Source organism: Pan troglodytes, chromosome 10 (genome assembly GCF_028858775.2).
Source record: "Pan troglodytes isolate AG18354 chromosome 10, NHGRI_mPanTro3-v2.0_pri, whole genome shotgun sequence".
In the NCBI taxonomy this organism is placed as follows: domain Eukaryota; kingdom Metazoa; phylum Chordata; class Mammalia; order Primates; family Hominidae; genus Pan; species Pan troglodytes.
The window spans coordinates 51,151,825-51,171,780 of record NC_072408.2 but is presented as its reverse complement, the minus strand read 5'-3'; the positions used below and the strand labels follow the sequence as shown (position 1 = coordinate 51,171,780).

The 19,956-nt window shown below is 36.0% G+C and overlaps 1 protein-coding gene across 7 annotated transcripts in view; it reads right to left on the bottom strand.

Moving 5' to 3' along the window:
• Positions 1–19,956, bottom strand: part of NELL2 (neural EGFL like 2) — a 406,822-nt gene that overhangs the window by 182,590 nt on the left and 204,276 nt on the right. For all 7 annotated transcript variants that reach the window (XM_016923593.3, XM_063785724.1, XM_016923590.4 and 4 more), the window contains 2 exons: positions 19,745–19,847; positions 12,185–12,313 (listed from right to left, as the gene is read on the bottom strand). In XM_016923593.3, the coding sequence (XP_016779082.3) occupies positions 12,185–12,313; positions 19,745–19,847 (232 nt within the window). The remainder of the gene's footprint in view (positions 1–12,184; positions 12,314–19,744; positions 19,848–19,956) is intronic.

The following is a 19,956-nucleotide window of genomic DNA, read 5'->3' as shown; positions in this document are numbered from 1 at the left end:
CAAAGGAAGGAATATAAAAGTGTTACTCCACAGAACACATGAATTATAGAAAGTGAAATGGTCTTATTGATGACATGGAGAAAGTATGAGTGGTATGGATGGAAGATAAAATCAACCACAACATTCCCTTGAGCCAAAGCCTAATCAAGAGCAAGGCCTGAACCCTCTTCAATTCTAGAAGGCTGAGAGAGGTGATGAAGCTGCAGAAGAAAAGTTTAAAGCTAGCAGAAGTTGGCTCATTATGTTTAAGGAAAGAAGCCATCTCTATAGCAGAAAAGAGGAAGGTGAACCAGCAAGCGCTGATGTACAAACTGCAGCAAGTTATTCAGAAGATCCAGCTAAGACCATTGGCCAAGTTAGCTACACTAAACAACAGATTTTCAATCAAGACAAAATGACCTTCTATTAGAAGAAAATGCCATATAGAACTTTTACAGCTAGAGAGAGAGAAGTCAATGCTGGCTTCATAGTTTCCAAGGAGAGGTTGACTCTCTTGTTAGGGGCTAACGCAGTTGTGGTGACGTTAAGTTGAAGCCATTGTTCATTGACCATTTCAAAAACCCTAGGGCCCTTAAGAATTATGCTAAAACTATTCTGCCTATGCTCTATAAATGGAACAATGAAGCCTAGATGACAGCCGCACATCTGTTTATACCACGTTTTACTAAAGATTTAAAGTCCACTGTTCAGAATAAAGAAGTATTCCTTTCAAATTATTGTGGCCCATTGACAATGTACCTAGTCACCCAAGAGCTCTGATGGCAACGCACTAGGAGATTAATATTTTTATGGCTGCTAACACTACATCCATTCTACAGCTCATGAATCAAGGAGTCATTTAGACTTTCTAGTCTTATTACTTAAGAAATATATTTCTTAAGACTATAGCTGCCATAGATAGTGATTTCTCTCATGAATCTGGGCAAAGTAAGTTGAAAACCTTCTGGGGAAGATTCACCATTCTAGATGACAGTAAGAAAATTTGTGATTCATTGGAAGAGGTCAAGATAACTACACTAACAGGAGTTTGGAATAAGTTGATTCCAGCCCTCATAGATGACTTTGAGTGGTTCAAGACTTCAGTAGAGGGAGTAGCTGCAGATGTAGTGGAAATAGTAAGAGTACTAGAATTAGAAATGAAGCCTGAAGATGTGACTGAATTGCTGCAATCTCATGTTAAAATTTGAGCAGATGAGAAATTGTTTCTTATGAATAAGCAAAGAAAGTAGTTTCTTGAGATGAAATCTACTCCTGGTAAAGATGCTATGAGCATTGTTGAAATGACAACCAAGAATTTAGAATATCACAAAAATTTAGTTGATAAAGCAGCAGCAGGGTTTAAGAGAACTGATTACAATTTTGAAAAAAGTTCTACTGTAGATAAGATGCTATCAAATAGCATTGCATGCTACAGAGAAATCTCTCATGAAAGGAAGAGTCAGTTGACAAATTTCATCGTTATCTTATTTTAAGAAATTTCCACAGCCATCCTAACCTTCAGCAACTATCTCCTTGATCAGTCAGCAGCCATCAACATCGAGGCAAGACCCTCCATCAGCAAAAATATTATTATGACTCTCTGAAGGCTCGGATGATTGTTAGCATTTTTTGCAGTAAAATATGTTTAAATTAAGATACATACATTTTTAAAGACATAATGACATTGCACACTTAGACTACAGTAGAGTGTAAATATAACTTTTATATGCACTGGGAGACAAAACAGTCTATATGACTTGCTTTATTGCAATATTAGCTTTATTGCAGTGGTCTGGAAACAAACCAGCAATATCTCCAAGGTATGCCTGTATATGGATAGCATTGATTGTGTCTTCAATTAGCTTTGTATGAGAAACCACGCCTAAGAAGAAATTTAGAACGGTTTCATCTTTATCAGGTTTGATTTATAAATTTCAAAATCCTCTCCTATCAAAGGAGACCTTTGCTTCAAATTTTAAAATGTCCTTTTCTCTTATTTGAATGTCTTAATGGTGTTCAAGTTTAGAAATGAATGGAAATTGTTTTGAGTCTGAGAAAGCTGAAGCACAATAGAAAGTAAATGACGAATGAGCCCAGATGAATAGCTAATGCAAGTTCAAATTTAGCTATGTCACTTAGTAGGGATTTTCAGAACTTCCATAACAAAATTCTTTAATTGAAGAAGGAATGATTCTCATGAAAAAATAAATCCATTATTTCCTCAGTATTGTAAATATGTTACACAGATGTTCCTCAAAGCCTAAAAATAATGTTTCCATATATCATATTAATCCTGAAAGCTGTTTTATGTAGCAACTTTTCCACTTGATTGAATGGATAGATGAAGCCATTAAAAGGTCAAGTCATGACATTTGGAAACATCAGAAATACTTTTGCTCTTCTCTCTCTTTCTCTCTTTTAAATTTTACCTGTGATGGTTAATTTTATGTGACAACTTGACTAGGCCAGGTGGTAACCAGACATTTGGTAAAGCATTATTCTGGGTGTGTTTGTGAGGGTGTTTCTGGATGAAATTAACATTAGAATCTGTAGACTGAGTAAAGCAGATTATCCCTCCCTAACGTGGGCAGGCCTCATACAATCAATTGAAGACTTGAATAGAACAAAAAGACTGAGTAAGAGGGAAATTTCATCTGCCTGAGTCCTTGAATTAGAACGTTGGTCTTCTCCTAACCTCGGACTGGAACTTATATCATTGAGTCTCCAAATCTCGGGCCTTTGGACTCAGACTGAAACTATGCCACTGGCTCTCCTGAGTCTCCAGCTTACCCACTCCAGATTTTGAGACCTGACAACCTCCATAATCATGTGAGCCAATTCCTTATAATAATAAATCTCACATATGTATATAATATACAACACACATACAAACACACACACACACACACACACACACACACATCCTGTTTGTTCTGTTTTTCTGGAGAACCCTGACTAATACAGTATCCTTAGACTTTTTTTTTTTTATTTAAGAAATTCTACCATAATATATACCACAGAGAGTGCATCATTAATGACAGTTTTGAAAGTGACAGTGTCTGCTCAAGTTCCCTAATTAATCCCATAGAGCTCAGTTCTCTAGGTTATTTCTCCTAGCTGTTAGCAAGCCTCCCATTAGATCCAGCAGGGACTTGTGTGCTGGTTTGCAATCAGAGAATTGAGTTCATTCTGTAGCTTTCCCTTCATATCTCTTGGAGCAACTTTGTGAGGCTATCGCTCATCTTACTCTTAAAGGAATCCTTTCAGATTTCCTCTATATCTCACAGTTAATCATATGCAAATATGGTTATGTCAGGAATTCATCACTAAACAAGTTAGTTGTGAGATGGTAAGCAGCTGAAAAAAAGAGAAGAAAGGAGACCAAAGGGGTAAAAGGAAAAAATGAAGGAAGGAAGAAAGGAAGGAAGGAAGAGAGGGAGGAAGGGAGGGAGGCGCAGAGGAAAAGAGGGGGAGGGAGGGAAGAGGAGGGAGAGAGGAAGGAAGAAAAGAAGGAAGGAAAGAGGGGAGGGAGGGAGGAAAGGAGAGAGGGAGGGAAAGAAGGAGAAAATGCTGGAGCAAAGGAGACTGGTTACATGATTTCTCTAATGGCAATGAGCTGCTTTCTGGATGAAATACAGAATCAGAGTGAGACTCCGTCTCAAAAAAAAAAGAAGAAGCAGCAGCATTCAATTTTTAAAGTAGTTAACTATGATTAAAAATGCCTTTCTAAAGAAAAATCTTATGCTACTCTTTCTTATAAAAATAACTAGATTCAATAATTAGTCTGGGCATACTGGCTCATGCCTGTGATCCTAGCACTTAAGAAGGCTGAGTGGGATGGTCACTTGAGCCCAGGAGTTTGAGACCATCCTAGGCAACAAAGCAAGACCCCATCTCTACCAAAAGTAAAATCATTAGCCGGGCATGATGGCACAGTGAGACCCTGCCTCTAAAAAATTAAAGTGGTAAAGAGAAAAAGTCCACAGAATTTGAAGACAGATGACATGAATTTGAACCCCGAATTTACTGTTTGCTGCCTGGGTAAACGATTTTGAAGGAGTCAAAATAGATTACAATAAAGCTTTCATCATCACAGGACTGTTGGAGGAAATAAGATCATATATATGACCAGCCTAGGCAACACAGTGAAACCATGTCTCTCCAAAAAAATTTAAAAATAAAAAAATAAAAATAAATTAGCCAGGCATGGTGGTGCATGCCTGTAGGCCCAGCTACTTGGGAGGCTGAGGTGGGGGGATTGCTTGAGCGCAAGAGGCTGAGGCTGCAGTGAGGCATGATTGCACCACTGCACTCCAGCCTAGGCAACAGAGTGAGACCCTGCCTCAAAAACAAACAGAAACCCATGATAAGTGAAAAGCATTTTAAATGCCTCCAAAGAACCATAGTTTTGCTCACATTATTTTGTACATAGGCTAGAATTCCCTGAAATGCAGAACAAGAAAGAGGGTAGAAGAGGCATCATTGGCCAAAAGATAGCATTACAAAGACAGGAATGAGGTGGGAGAAATCAGTGTTTTTATTGATATAAACGATGAAGTTTAAAAAACAGATACTTGAACTAGATGTCTAAGATGTCTAAATACAAAAACTTATTAGTTAATGTTTGAGGATTCCAACTCTGGCACATTACATGTGCTTAGTAAACAAATGTTTACTAAGATTCCCATCTTCAGAGTCAACTGGTATTTATTACGCACCTTATACATACCAGATATTTCATGTTGAAGTGAGTTGCTTTGCAAATTTTAGGTGGAATTCAAATCTTAGGGGAAAAAATGAGTGTTCTGTAAAAGCAATTGTGAAGATGGGGAAACTTCTAATAGTTGAGGTCCTTTTAATGTGTATGTTATTTATCAGTGCACATACAATTTAATAAATAATGAATGTTATGAATGAACAAATTCCTTTTCTTGCACTATTCAGAATAATTTTTAAAGCCCAATAGAAATCAATTTAAAACTGAATCCCTTTTTAGCTACAAGAGTCAGTACCATGATTAGATTTTCTTATATATAATATAAACACAACTCAATAAACTCAGTGCTTGCCCTGAGTCATTCTTTAGTGATGAGTCAGCCTAATGGTGCCCATCAGTTCAGCATATCTAAGCATTTCAAACTATCAGTAAACAAATCTTTCTTAGGTTCTACATTGCCTCTATTTTAGAAGTTTGTGAGAATTCAAGGAAAATAAACAGGCTGTGATTACTAGGCACTTATAGTTGAGGGAAGTATACACAGATACATATATTGAATTCTGAATGAATAAATAACACGTCTGAATTAATAACACAGTATATAATAAAGTACAGTAAGGCCTCCTCGCTTAACATAGGTAGGCTCTTGGAAATGGCAACTTTAAATGAAATGGCATATAACGAATGTAACCAACTTTAACATAGGCTAATAATAGTTGTAAATAAGGGTTAAGTTCTTTCAGCATATTTCTGGTCACAGAAACATCACCAAACTTCTAATTAAAGACCAAAACACTTCTAATATTAAACATGGAAATAAACGTGAGCTATACATACATTTAAGAACCACTAATAAAAACAAGTAAGATAATTATTTACCCACTTATTTCAGTTCAGGGTTGGTGATGGCTGGAGCCTGACCGGGCAGCCCAGGGGACAAGGCAGGAACCAGCCCTGACCAGGATGTCATTCCATCATAACACCACTCACACACACCCACAGTCACTCACACTGGGGCCATTTGGATACGCCAATGAGTCTACCATACACAGCTTTGGGGTGTGGAGGAAACTGGAGTATCCAGGGAAAATCCATACAGACATGGGGAAAATGTGCAAACTCCACACAGACTGTGGCCCCAGTCAGGAATATATATATTTTTTCTCATCAACATTATAATGAAACAACATTAAATGAAATGACGTTATTTGAGGATGTGTTGTATACTCCAGCTGAACTGGATATAAGCCAATATAAAGTGCTAATCGTTCAGTCAGATAAGATAAAAAGAGAACATGAGAAAGTAATTATATGCACACAATAAATTCATCAGGAAATCTTCACAGAGAAGATAAAAATCAAGCAGAGTCTGTAAGAATGATTAAATCATGGACTGTTAAGCCAAAAAGCTAAAGGCATGTCTGCCAGATTGTATTAGTTTTCTAGGACTGCCATAATAAAGTACCACAAACTGGGTGTCTTGCACAACAGAAACTTATTGTCTCACAGTTTTGGAGGCTAGAAGTCCAAACTCAAGGTGTTGACAGGATTGGTTCCTTCTGAGGGGTGTGAAGTACAACTTGTTCCATGCTCCTCACCTAGCTGCTGGTGCTTTGCTAGTGATTTTGGTTTTCCTTGGCTTATAGTCACATCATCCTGATCTCTGTCTTCATGTTCACATGATAACTTCATGTTCACATAGTGTAATTTCCCTATGTGTCTGTATCCAAATTTCTCCTTTTTATAATGAAAGTGATCATACTGGAATAGGGTCTCACCCTCCTCCAGCATGATTTTATCTCATCTTAACACATTAAATCTGCAACGTCCCTATTTCCAAATAAGGTAACATTCTCATATGCTCATGGTTAAAATGAGAATGTAAATGTGAGGTGGGGTGTGAGGGTAACATAATTCAATTCATAACTCAGATGAATCATTATCAGCAAAAGAAATGATTATGGTAGGTGACCTGCTCAGGGCTAACGGATAAATAGCTACATGTGACCAGGTGACATACAGCCCTGGAAGCTGGACAAAGAAGTTCAGACTTGATGTGGTGAGCAAGAAGAAGGCACTGTGAACACTCAAGTAGAATAAATGATGTTTTATGAATGTTAATCTGGAGAGTGGGTCCTGGTTGGTTAGGAGTAGGAAGAGACAAAGGAGGCAGAATGTCTAAACAGGTGACATGAAGTGAAAAATGACACCTGGAGGCAGGAATCAGAATGAAAGAGATTGAATGAATCCAAGAGAAACTAGGCTATCAGTAAGAAATTAGGTACTTGGAGGTGGGCTCAGACTATACTAAATGATTTCCCATATTCTTGTTAATTTGAAGAAATGTCTCACAAACTTACTTTAAAATTCATTAATAAGGCATCAATTACCAATTTTTATAATTATTTGTGACATGCAATCATATAAATGACTCACTTATGCAGGACTCTTCCTGTTCTTGGTATAATGTCAAAGGCTTAGATAGGAAAAATGCCACTGGTTTTAACAAGTTTGGAAATCACAAAAAACTTCTTCATTGTAATGCGCTATTGGACTGACACAGCTGTCATCCCCAGCAACTATTATGCACTGAAGAAAGAAACTTACAAAATGACTCCAGAAGCCACCATCTAAAATAGAATGCCAAGATAGCTCTAACATAATACTGAATAGTGGAATGTGAGGATAGAAGATATAGTCAAAACATCAAAAGATCCCATAATTTTCAGTGTCAAGTGAAGACATGTAGCAAAAAACCAGTCTGAAAAACAGGATGTCCAACATAATTTTTGACAACTTTTATATCTTATATGTAGTGACAAAATACCAGATGAGAGGTAAAATATTTAAAAATGTAGTAAGAAATCTATAGGAGGTGAGATGGATGGATGGCGATGAATATATAATTTTTTAAAGAGAAATGTGGTAAGCATGCAGTTAACAAAACACTAAAGTAGGCCAATATACTTCCAGACATTCTAGATCCCTTATAGGAAAAGCTAGACAAGCCATGCTGTTATAAAATCCTAATATTATACTATGTTTATAAATATCTGAGGTGTTGCAAAACTCACTGAAGAACAAGAAGTAATCATCTGCCTGGCTGAGATACTGGGGCAAGGAGAAAGGTTACAGAAGTTAAATGAGAAAATGTGGGTCGGGCAGAAGAATCCCTTCTTTAGCTTCAGGTCCCTTAAGCTACTTTCTTTTTCCATCCCTTTGTAGGCAAACACCTAGAAGAACTCTCTCTCCTTTCTTCAGGTTCATTTTTTTCCCTTAGACAATATTCAATGTACTCCAAACTGGCTTGTATCACCAACTTTGTACCAAAATCACTATTGCTCCTCAATGTCATCTGTGAGGTTCAACGCAAAGGACATCTTTCAGTCTTCATTTTTCTTGATCTCTCAGACACATCCTACTTTCTTCTTAAAATTCTCTCTTCTCTTGGCTTCTGTGACACCACCTGCTCTTCTCTTTCCTCCTAGGTTTCAGCCTTCATTTTTCTTGATCTCTCAGACACATCCTACTTTCTTCTTAAAATTCTCTCTTCTCTTGGCTTCTGTGACACCACCTGCTCTTCTCTTTCCTCCTACGTTTCAGCCATGACTTTGCTATCGCCATCACCAAATAATCTTTTCTATAAAATGCTCAAATGTTGCTCAAAACTCTCTAGACAATCCCTTCCGTCTCCTCAACTAACATTTAGATGCCAAAGAATTCCAAATTTTCTGTCTAACTTAAACTTCCCTTAATGCCAAATTGAAGTATATTCAACTAGTTACTCACCTTAGATGTCCCATAGGCACTCCAAACCCATCATGATTTTCTCACTCAATCTGTTCCCTAAGTGAGCAGCACCAACATCTGCCTATTTATTAGTCCAGAAAACTGGGAATCAACCTCTAAACCTCTCTCCTCATCATCTACTACCACCAGTTAATCAAGACTGGCTGGTTTTACCTCACAAATGCTCTTAGATGCATCCACATCTCCACTTACATTTTTAAGACAAGCCCTCACTGGCTTTCGTCCATTGGTTTCCCTGCATCCAGCCTTTCTCCTGTTCATCCTACAGCTGGAGTGATATGTTTAAAACACAAGTGTGATCACGAAACTTCTCAGCTTAAAATCTTTAATTAGCTGTCCCTTGTTCTTAACATGAAACTCTTAATCTTTAGTGTGACCTTCAAGATCCTGCTTCTCATCATCAGTCTCACTGGGCACCTCTCCTGTGCTCTCTGCTACTGGCCTTCCTTTGGTTCTTAAAAAGTCCTTCTTTCTACCTGAAGGCCCTTAGATATGCTGATTTACCCATGTAAGAAATTCTCTTCTTTTCTACTCTTCCTTCTATGATTCCCTGACTTTTACTTACCCTTCAGATTCCAGAATAAAACTCTTCTTGTTCAAGCAAAATTTTCCCTAACCCCACCACCCAGATCATATGCCCTATTAACCTATTTCTCTTTTAGAATAGTTGCCACATTTGCAATGAAATGTTCTTTGGTGTAATGAAATGGCATGTTAATTATCTTTCTCGCCTGACAGAATATTAGTCATGTATATCTAATTTACTGCTTTATCCTTATCTCTAACCTTGCACAAAGTAAGTACCCAATAAATATTTATCAAATGAGTGAATGAACTCCAGTAGTTACCAGTGTTATGATAACCATCATCAGGAAAACTATTAGTAAAAATCAATAGTCTCAATTACAGTCATATCATTAAGCAACCCCACAGATTTAGTAAATAAAATTGTATGTTATTTGCAAACAACGGCTTGCTTATTTTTATGTATAATCACAAGTGTAATTTATTTAAGGACCAAATATATACCATGCAAAATTGCATTAAAAATGTTTAAAAAGGTGTTCCTTCTAAGAAGTCAAAACATCCTCAAAGTTAGCAACCATGCCATAATCAAAAGGAAAGCCATATTTGATAAGAATTATTCAAATCCTGAATAATATTGTTATTTGGAATAAATAACAAAAGATATATTAGAAGTCCTTATATATAAAAAAATTCAAGATATCTTGAATTTGATGATATCAATATGTTCAACAAATTTTTCCATCAGTTTCTTATGTTTTGAAGATTATATATTTAAATGACAATTAGTATAAAGTTGTAAAATATCTGTCATTGTATAGTGCATTCAAGATGAAAACAGCTGCCAACCTGTGCCACAGATTTTATCCAGAACACTTCCAGATAAAAACTGAGTGACTTGGTCTTTATGATTAGGCCAATTTTCAGTAAGTTGCATTAAACAAGTAAGGTAATCTAAATCTCTGGCCCCTTTCCATAACTTCTTTCCTGTCTCAATGCCATCCATGTGTTGCTCAGATTCCAAATCTTGGCTCCTTTTGATCAATTCTACACCACAATAAACTAACTGCAAGTATTTTTGGCTCTACTTTCAAAACGTACTATGAATATACCTTACTCCTCTTCACTTCCTATAACTTTCCTTATCCAGGCCATCAACATCTTTACCTGGACTACTGCAATAGCCTTCCAACTCATCTCCAATTTCCACAGCTCCCCACCACTCCCAACACAATAGTTCATCTATCACACTGGAGCCAGAACTATCCTTTTCAATACAAGGCTGAGCATATCACTCTCCTCCTTGATGCAACTCTGAAATCCTTGCAAACTTTCCTACATTACCTGGCCCCTGCCTAATTCTCCAACAGGATTTCCTTCTTTTGTCCGCTCCACTACGTTTTCCTTCATTTTGTTCCTAGAGCATTCTAAGCTCATTCCCACTTAGAGACTTTCCACTTTTTATTCTTCTGGTTGAAGTGTTCTATCCAAGATTATTACATGGCTGTTTCCTTTCTTATCATCAAGTCTCAGGTTACCACCACTCTCCCCTCACTCCCTGTCCCAGAGGTTGACCACTCTGAATAAATCCCCAGCCAATCTCTAGCACATCATCCTGTTTCATTTTCTTCCTATTAATTTTTACTACCCGAAATTGTCTTCTCTAGTTCTATAGTCACCCACTAATTCTGTCTTAGCTCCCAGAATGTAAAGCTCCTGAGCACGGGAAATTCTTAAGTCTTGTCCATCATTTACTCCACTTTACACCAAGCCTAGAAAAGTGTTCAGGATGCAGTAGGTGCTTACTAAATATTTATTACATGATCGAATATACTTAGTAGCATCAAAAGCAGCTCAAAATTTTTAAAAAAGCAATAATCATATAAGTAAAATTCAAAACAAAGTATCACATGAATTTGTATCATGTAGTTTCATGTTATACATATAAACTACCAGAGGGGCTTGTTACATGTTAGAAATCTCAAATATTATAATCAAAATACATTAGTTTCCTAAGAAAGTTTACCTCTATGTTATGTAAGGGTAAAAATCCATTTTTATGAAAAATCTTTTAAGATGAGGAATTTTAAATAAATCTGCATTATGAATGGGGAAGGGAAGCCATATTTCTTTTCTTCTGCAAAACTGGAATGATCCCTTTAGGACTGAATCAGTAGCATTTAAAGAAATATTTTAATCCAAAGTTCAATTTAAAAAATGAATAAGGATTTTTAAGAAAAAGAAAAAACTATTTAAAGCTAAGGGAAACAACAGAAGTTGGTTTCCCAAGAGCCAACAAATCATCCTGCAGCTAAACAGAAGCTGTGTGTTTATACCTGAGGTTTTCCATCTCCACAGATCTATGACATATGCTTTTCATGTGGAGTGGGTAAGTTTAGAACTCTCCAAAACTTTCTCTGAATGTCCAAACACCTCTAAATCAATGTTCTTATTTGTAGAACTCATTAGCTAGTTACACAATTAACAGGAATGATTCAAATCCATACCTCAGGGAAATCATAAATTACCACATCTCATGGACTTTGTCAGGAAGAGTCAAAGCCAGAGCATTTGCAAATGCCAAGAGTCCACTCACTGTATGTGGACAGTTTCCATGAGAGAATAAACTATCTTGGATATTCGTTAAGATTTTTAAAAATTAACTAGAAAATGATTTACTCCACTGGAGCTATTTACTAAATACTACAGAGCATGAATACAACCACTTAGATTACTTATAGTAGCAAACAGAAGTAGCAGTAGGCACTTTGTCTTCCTGTTAAGTGATTGCCTTTGTTACACAACACTGTCTGGAAAAATCTGACTACGATTCTAACTGCAAGCCACAGTAATCATGTCAATATGTGAGCTATCTGAATATCTAATTATGAAAAAAAAGAGGGCAATTTCACAGTGGAAGAATTGTTCTAATTCAAGAAACCAGCCATATTAACTTATTAGTGTGACATATAGCAGATAGCTGAAAAACTTTAATTTGAAAGATAATTATTTTTAGCTGATTAATATACTTCAAATTAAATTCACTGCTTTTAATGGGCCCATCAACTTGACAACCTGGGAAATTAATAAATTTTGCATGCAGTAATCCTAGAAAATTTATACAGCTGAGCTACACATCATTACAAGGATTACCTTCACAGTAGGCATTATCCTCTCGAAGAGCCCTAAAACCATCTCGACAGCTACAAACAGCCCTGTCATTCAGATTTCTGCAGACGGAATTCTCCATGCAGTTACGCCTTTCAGAACAAAAGTCATAACCTACAGAAAAAAAAAGAAATTTATTAAGGTAAATGAAACTATAACAATGCAAATTTTTCCTACTTAATATTTTCTTTAATTTTGAAGCTATGACTCCCTAAATAATTTTTTAATTAGTATCTTCATCAACATTTACAGAAGAATCACATGCTATGAGTACCAAAAACTTCTTCTTTATGTTTAACTCAATTAATTTCTATTTCAAGTTAACTCCATTTCTTTTGTGGTTTTTGACTTTATAAATGCTATCTAGTCCCTAATATTCTAATTATAATCCTCCATATATCTGAAAAAAAGAAATATTATTAGGGTACAAAATGAAGATTTATAATATAGAAGATAACACAATGAGAAGGTAATCTGGTAACTGGAGGTTCAACATTTTCAATACCTGTGGGTAAAACAAACCTAGCCAGATGAAATGTACCTATTGTGTATTTAAGAAATTAGACAGCTTAGCATCCAAAAAAAAAAACCTTTCTAAATGTGTTAAAGATGAATATTAAATCACTTTAATCTAATTTTCTCTAGAAATCTGCAAGGCAAAGTATGCTCACTCTAAAGAGGAAGAAAATTTTTAGGAATTATAGAGATTTCACAGATCTCAGAGTCTTTATAAGAGAAAAGAAAAATGGAACATTTTATAAATAGTGACAGCAATCATGTGCAATTTCTCAAGATCTCTTTTTGTAGCCTGAACCCCTTGTTCAAAGATCATCTAAGATGCTGAAATGAAATCTTCAAAACTGGAATCTATATTTAATGGAAATTACATAATTATATATAATTCAACCAGTTTTAAATTACTTGATGTATGCTATCTATCTAGGTTTGCACTTTCTAATGGATTACTATTTTAGCCCATGTAAAGAAAGAAGGTGGCTGGGCATGGTGGCTCACACCTGTAATCCCAGCACTTTGGGAGGCTGAAGCAGACGGATCACTTGAGATCAGGAGTTGGAGGCCAGCCTGGCCAACATGGTGAAACCCCGTCTGTACTAAAAATACAAAAATTAGCTGGGCATGGTGGCAGGTGCCTGTAATCCCAGTTACTCTGGAGGCTGAGGCAGGAAAATTGCTTCAACCCGGGAGGCGGAGGTTGCAGTGAGCCAAGATCGCGCCGCTGCACTCCAGCCTGGGCAAAAGAGTAAGACTCCATCGAAAAAAAAAAAAAAGGACTAAAAAAGTATATTTCATGTATCTTAGAATAATCTGATCAACCTATAAGCAAGAAAAGACTTTTACTTGTGAAAACCATATAGATGGAAGTACTACATTGGTTCATCTTATCTGTAATCAAATTGGTGTTCATTCGATTAGAATTCCAGAGTTAAAACATACTCCCTATTAATGCAACTATGATGTATAGTAAAATATTATTGGTACAACTTAATAACCCTTAAGAAGAGTAATGTTCCAAAAATGTAATAATACCATTAAAAAAGAATAGAAAAATAATCAAATGACTCAGTGATTTCTACAAAAATAAAATAAAATCGAACATAGGTTTATTAAGTCCAGAAAAATATAGTCAATAACAGCATTTAAAATACTTGGCAACATAGCTTCTTTTGACAAGAGTCTTCAGAATCTAAATTGTCATGATTAAGGCTGTACATTTAAAAGTAAAATTCTTAAGAAGAGCAAAAGTTAAAAATGCTTTCTCCTAGGATCTTTTTATTTCCTTCTTCTTTAAATAGCTAAATTCAGATGATATTTCTTCAAATGTATTCCGCTGTCTTTTTATAATGCCTGAGGGAGAACAATTTCAGCTAAAAAGTCATCTTCACTATCTACCCCAATAGCTCAGCACAACATCAAACTAACTAAAAAGGCTTCAAAAACCACTTTATATTTATTCTATATTAAAACAAAGTTACTAAAAAATAGCCTACTCCTTAAGATACACAGAGAATTAAGAAACAAAGCTCTAACACAGTGCTAAATTTCTGCATAATTTTGCCTGTACTGTTTCAAACAACTTTCAGAGGACTGTGACTAAGAACGGATACCATTTCTGATACACCTTTTTTTCAAAACCTTCCTTCAACTTTTCACTTGGTTGAATTTTCTCCTCTCCCATCTTGGACTCTGCCCAGTATTATCTATGCCATATGTGATATGCCACCTCTATTATCATCCATTTTCAGTTCTGTTTCAGTAATGGTGAGACCTCTCATCTCAGCATTAAACGTCTTGCACACATACACTATGTAGAGTTTAATTGCTGCAAGAATTTTCTCACTGTAAGATAACAGTGTGATCCAACTTTCACTGTTTTAGGTAAAAATTAGGAAGTGCCTTGCTTTTTATCAGATGGGTTTTTTTAAACACAAATACTTGAAAAATTAAAATTTCCGTCATTCGAATTCCAATTCTCTATAAACAATGTCAGCTATTTTGATTCATTCTTCCAACAGATAAGTTGATTGAACCTACTGGTTATTTTGCAAAATGCTAGGGTCAAAAAGCTAACAATTAATGGATGGAAAATTCAGACTTGATTTCAAGTGGGTTGCTTCTGATCTATAGGGAATAGCTTTAAACAAATCAGAGTATGGGTTGGCAACATAATCCTATTATCTTCATAGTTGCATTTCCATTCATATGTGCTTGGCTATTGGAGTTGGCAGGCCTGAGTTTACATCTGATCTCTGCCACTTACTTGCTGTGTAAATTACTAACTGTACATTAATTAACCTTTCTAAGCCTTCAGTTTTTCTCACCAATAAAAATTAGTATAATAACTACCTTGTAAAAATGTGAGGTTCCAATGAAATTATCTATGTAAAAGCATAATAATATATTATTCGTTAATAACTAAAGTTATTAGAGCACTACTAAGCTGAAATTAAATATGTTGAGATCCATAAAAGAAAATTCAAATATTTGTTATAGACAGATGGATGAACCAATTATCTAATACAACCTAGCCTTTCTTTGATTTCCTTCTTTAGGTTTTAACTTCAAGGATATTATGTTCTCTAATCCCTTTGCAAGCTTTACAAAGTTACATAAAGTTCTATGTTTTTCTATCAAGTGTAGAACTTTTGGCAAAATATAAACATGCATTCTTATATAACTGGAAAAGAGGGGAGGATGGATACAAAAGATTATGTGTAAGTAAGAACAGTATATATATAATACATAATTATCAAGACAAAGAGAATACAATAATTTTGTGGTGAATATTTATAGGTTTTGCCTAAAGGCATCTATTTCTTGTTTTTGTGGAAAAAAAGAATAACCTCGTTATCACTCACCCCTACTTTCAGCCCAGATGCTTATAAGAAAATGGACTCTACTCCTCCACAGGATAGAGTCACACCAGCCAATGCAGTCCACTGGCCTGGACACAACAATTTCTTCAGGTCAGGGCATATTATCTACTTCAAGCTAATGAAGACCACTGAAACTCAATTCTGGGGTTTTTATTCAGTGTATGAGAATGCTGAGCTTTTTCTTCCACCTACTTGAATGGCATAATGATATGAGCGTAAGAATGTAGGGGTAGAGCTGAGAACACATCAGGCCTCAAAATAAAGCTATCTCACAGGAGATAAACTGAGAGATGCATCAAGACAAAGGGACGAGATTTGAGAGCAGAATCAAGCTACACCTGAAGCCAATTTATCCTCTGCTTATTGGGCCTACATATTCCATTTTTTTGCCATGAAACTTGAATTGGGTGTTCTATCACTTGTACATGAAAGAATATTAATTTAGGTGTTGTTTGCAAGATAATGGATTATCCTAGTGTTTCCCAAAGTGTATCTCATGTACGTGGATGAACATAAAAAAATACTAATACCAACGGATTTCTTTTAATGTGTATAAGAAATACACAAATCCAGCAAATAATCCTATTATTTCATGGCTACCACCGCTTAGGAATAAAACTAAATCTTTTAAAAGTGAGTCGACTATAGTAGGTATTTAAAAATTAACTATATAATGGTATTAGTAATATATACATAGCACATAGCCAGAATCATGAAGGTGATAATTGAATAATATGGGAAACTATGGGTTATCCAGAAGTTTCCCAGGGAAAGGAGAACTGACACTAACTCAGCCTTCTGTATGTGGATGCCCCTATTGCTTATAATTATGAGTTGAGATGAAGTAAATAATAAATTAAGGAGGGCCATCTAGTCAATAAGTCTTAATGATCTTGCAGGCAGACAAAGTGGTTGCCAAGGAGGAGGAGAAGAACCAGAAGGACTGTGGATATAAAGGTTATCCACATTATTTCTTTATCTTTCTAAATCAGAATCCTCACTGAATCACTGAGTCTCTGTCATGTGGTAATCTGTTATAAGCTTCCTTGAAAGGGCACTCTAATTTGAAAAAAGCGGAAAACTTTTCTGCTACATTTCTTCTGACCTGCTACTACAGAAGATGGCTAGCTACAGGGTACCTAGAACACAGTCTTGGGTGAATTTGATTTAGCGCCTACCGATTTGGAGCCTGACTTCGGTGTGTAGCTTAGTTTCCAACCACTGGCTGAGCCTCTAGTGAAAAAGTCAACACTTCATCTCATGCTCTGCTCTCGGGGAATATTTACTAACTGTTGCCCAACAACTACTCTTTCAGATGTGAACACACCATCTTTAGCACTATACAAATAGGCCTGGAAACAGGAGGCCAATTTTATCACAAATGAATTTGTCACAACATATCTTTAGGAGTTGACTAAAAATTTAAGCCTTAAAAACTTGACTTCTTTTAGTTTGAAAGTTAGAAAATGCCAGGAGAACACGTTTATTTCACATATTTGAATCGGAAATTAATGCAATCTTTATTAAAAATAGCGCTAAATATTTCAAGAAGGGCCAATCTGTCCAATTTCAGTTTGAGGATTATCTAAGCCAGTGGTTCACAATCCTAGCTGTGAAAAATAATTTATCAGGGATTTTTTAAAAATAGTAATGCCAAGGCCCCACTCCTATCAGTTATATCAGAATCTCAGATGGAGGAAGTATTAGTCATGGTATAGTCTATCATTGTATTTTTAAGTATGCTATGTAAACACATTTTTTAACTGTAAAAAATTTAAATATAACACAATTTTACCAGCATTTTCCATTTATTAACCTGCTTTTCATAATATATTAGGACTCTTTTAAAAAGAAATAGATGTAGTTAAGGTTTCTCTTGATATCTTAAAGGCCCTATTTCAGCTTTTTACCCAAATCTTATCCTACCCAACCTTGACTAACTTCTACGCTATTCATCTCTGTAATTTCTGTATAGCCCTTGGACACCTGCAGTGTCCATTAAAGATAGCCATTAAAAGTGTTCACAATTTTGCAGCACTCTTATCTATGGTGAGGTCTATTTCCCCTTCTCTTGAATATGGGCTGCCTGTGAGTGCTTTGCCCAATTGCGTATGATAGAAGTGATGTGGTGCCAGTTCCAGACCTAGTATTTGAAGGCCTGAGTCACCATTTAAGAAGTCTGATGATTACCCTGCTGGAGAGACCATAGGAAGAAGTCCTTAGATTACGTAGAGAGGGAGGGAGTGCCAGCTGGCTCAGCCTTCTAACCATCCCTACCCAAGGTAACCAACATGTAGTGAGGCCATCTTGAACCTCTCAGCCAAGCCCGGCTTCCGGCCCTACAGCATTGAATGACCCCAGTTAACACCATGTGGAGCACAAGAATCACCTAGCCAAGCCCTGTCTGAATTCCTGACCCACAATACTATTGCTTTAATCCACTGAGATTTGGAGCAGCAATAGATAGTTTTTTTGCAGCAATAGAGAACTACTAAAAGTGTGGTCCTGCTTGCCATCAGCATTAGCATCACCTAGGAGCTTTTTTACAGAAATTCAGATTCTTAGGCCTGACCCCAGACCTACCGAATCAGAATCTGCATTTTAATAAGATGCCTAAGTTAGTCATATGTATATTTAAGTTTAAGAAACACTGATATGGCCTGCCTATGTTTGGATGCCAAAGACACTCTAGTCAAGCTGCAAACTGGAGGACTAAATCCAAAGAGCATTCTTGATTCATATCAAATTGCACACGTGCTTTGTGTAAGGCACTGACTTAGGCACTGTGAGAGTGAAAACTCTTATGGTCCTTATTATATGTCTATGTGATCATAGTTCTTTTTAGAAGTGTTCTTTATTACGCAGGTTACCCTGAAAGCTCCTTGAAAGGCAGACCATGTCTTAAACCATTTTGTAATTCCTAAAGAGCCTCACATAAAATGAGATTTAAAAACTATTGAGTGGATGGAAAAGTAACTTAAAAACTAAAAACAAAACCAAACTGCACCACCCTGCTAAAAATGGGAGTGGGTGATCTAGGATCTATCAGATCCTATGTCCACTTTTAATAGAGTAAGTTAAAAGAAAACAAAACAGTGTATGTTTCATAATGTTTCTTTGTCTTACTTTTTCTATTTAAGCTTTGTTTTGCATCAATATAAAGGTCATTATTCAAACAAGTACTAGTAGCTTATTTGGGGCAGTTTGTTATACAGCACCAATTACATCACTTATAAGTACCAACTACATTCCAGGTATCATACTCAGTATTAAGGATATAGAGATGAACATAAAGACTCAGCCCTGCCCACAAGGTGCACTGTCTAATGTAGAAGATGGATTCATAAGCATATAATTCCCGTATAATACAGGAAGGCACATATAATTTCATGATTGGCAAGGATCTTAAAGAGTTCCATATAATCAATGCTTTAATTTAATACATGAATCTATAATAAGATACCTAGTTTAAAAATCTTTAGTGATGGAAATTCACTGCCTTCTGGGATGGCCTGTTGCATTTTTGAATAGCACAAATTTTAGTGTTTTCTTATCTTCAACTAATAATCGAAGTCCCTTCTAATTACTAGTTCTAGTTGTATCATATCAGAGGCAACACAGAACAAACAATGTATGTCTGATGGCCTCTCCATTCTCAGTAGTCCAGAAACCTATGGGTGAGAATTGAGAGTAGAATCAAGAAGAAAGGGATTTGAAGTAGTCATAATGAAAAATATTCTAGGTAAGTTATAAAAAGAAGCTGAGGAGAAATGAAAAACAAACAAAACTCACTTGCCAAGAAACAGTAACTGCCAATAAAATAACTAACTCAATATTGTTGTGTAACTTTCTTTAGCAAAGCTGTACTGACTCCAAACCAGCACACAGAGAGAAATTTAGAGATCCAGAGCTTGAGACAGGTTCAAGACAACTTGCAGAAATGCACAGGAGCAGTTCGGTTTTAATTCAGTTCGGTAAATATTTCATGACTACCTACTGTGCTACTCTGTGCCAAATTAGGAGAGCATATAGGGAAATACTATTAGTCTATGGAAATAATTTGCTTATGAGAATTTCTACTTCATGTCAGTTGTACTAGCCTACTATAATAACTCTTGCACGTAAATCTTACTTTTCAAAAAAGTCTTACCTTTACAAACTTTGCAACAGCTGTGAGACAAGGTTATCTGATGAGACTCTGGACAATCCAAAGCTGGACAGCCTGAATTCTCAACAAGTTTCATGGTCTGGTCCTGTTAGACAACAGAAAAGAAGTGCTTCAAATTTTATCATTAGGACTTGTTAAGAAGTTTCCAGATCCAGCATCTGAGAAGACTCTTTTAAGATGAAGAAATTTTTGTC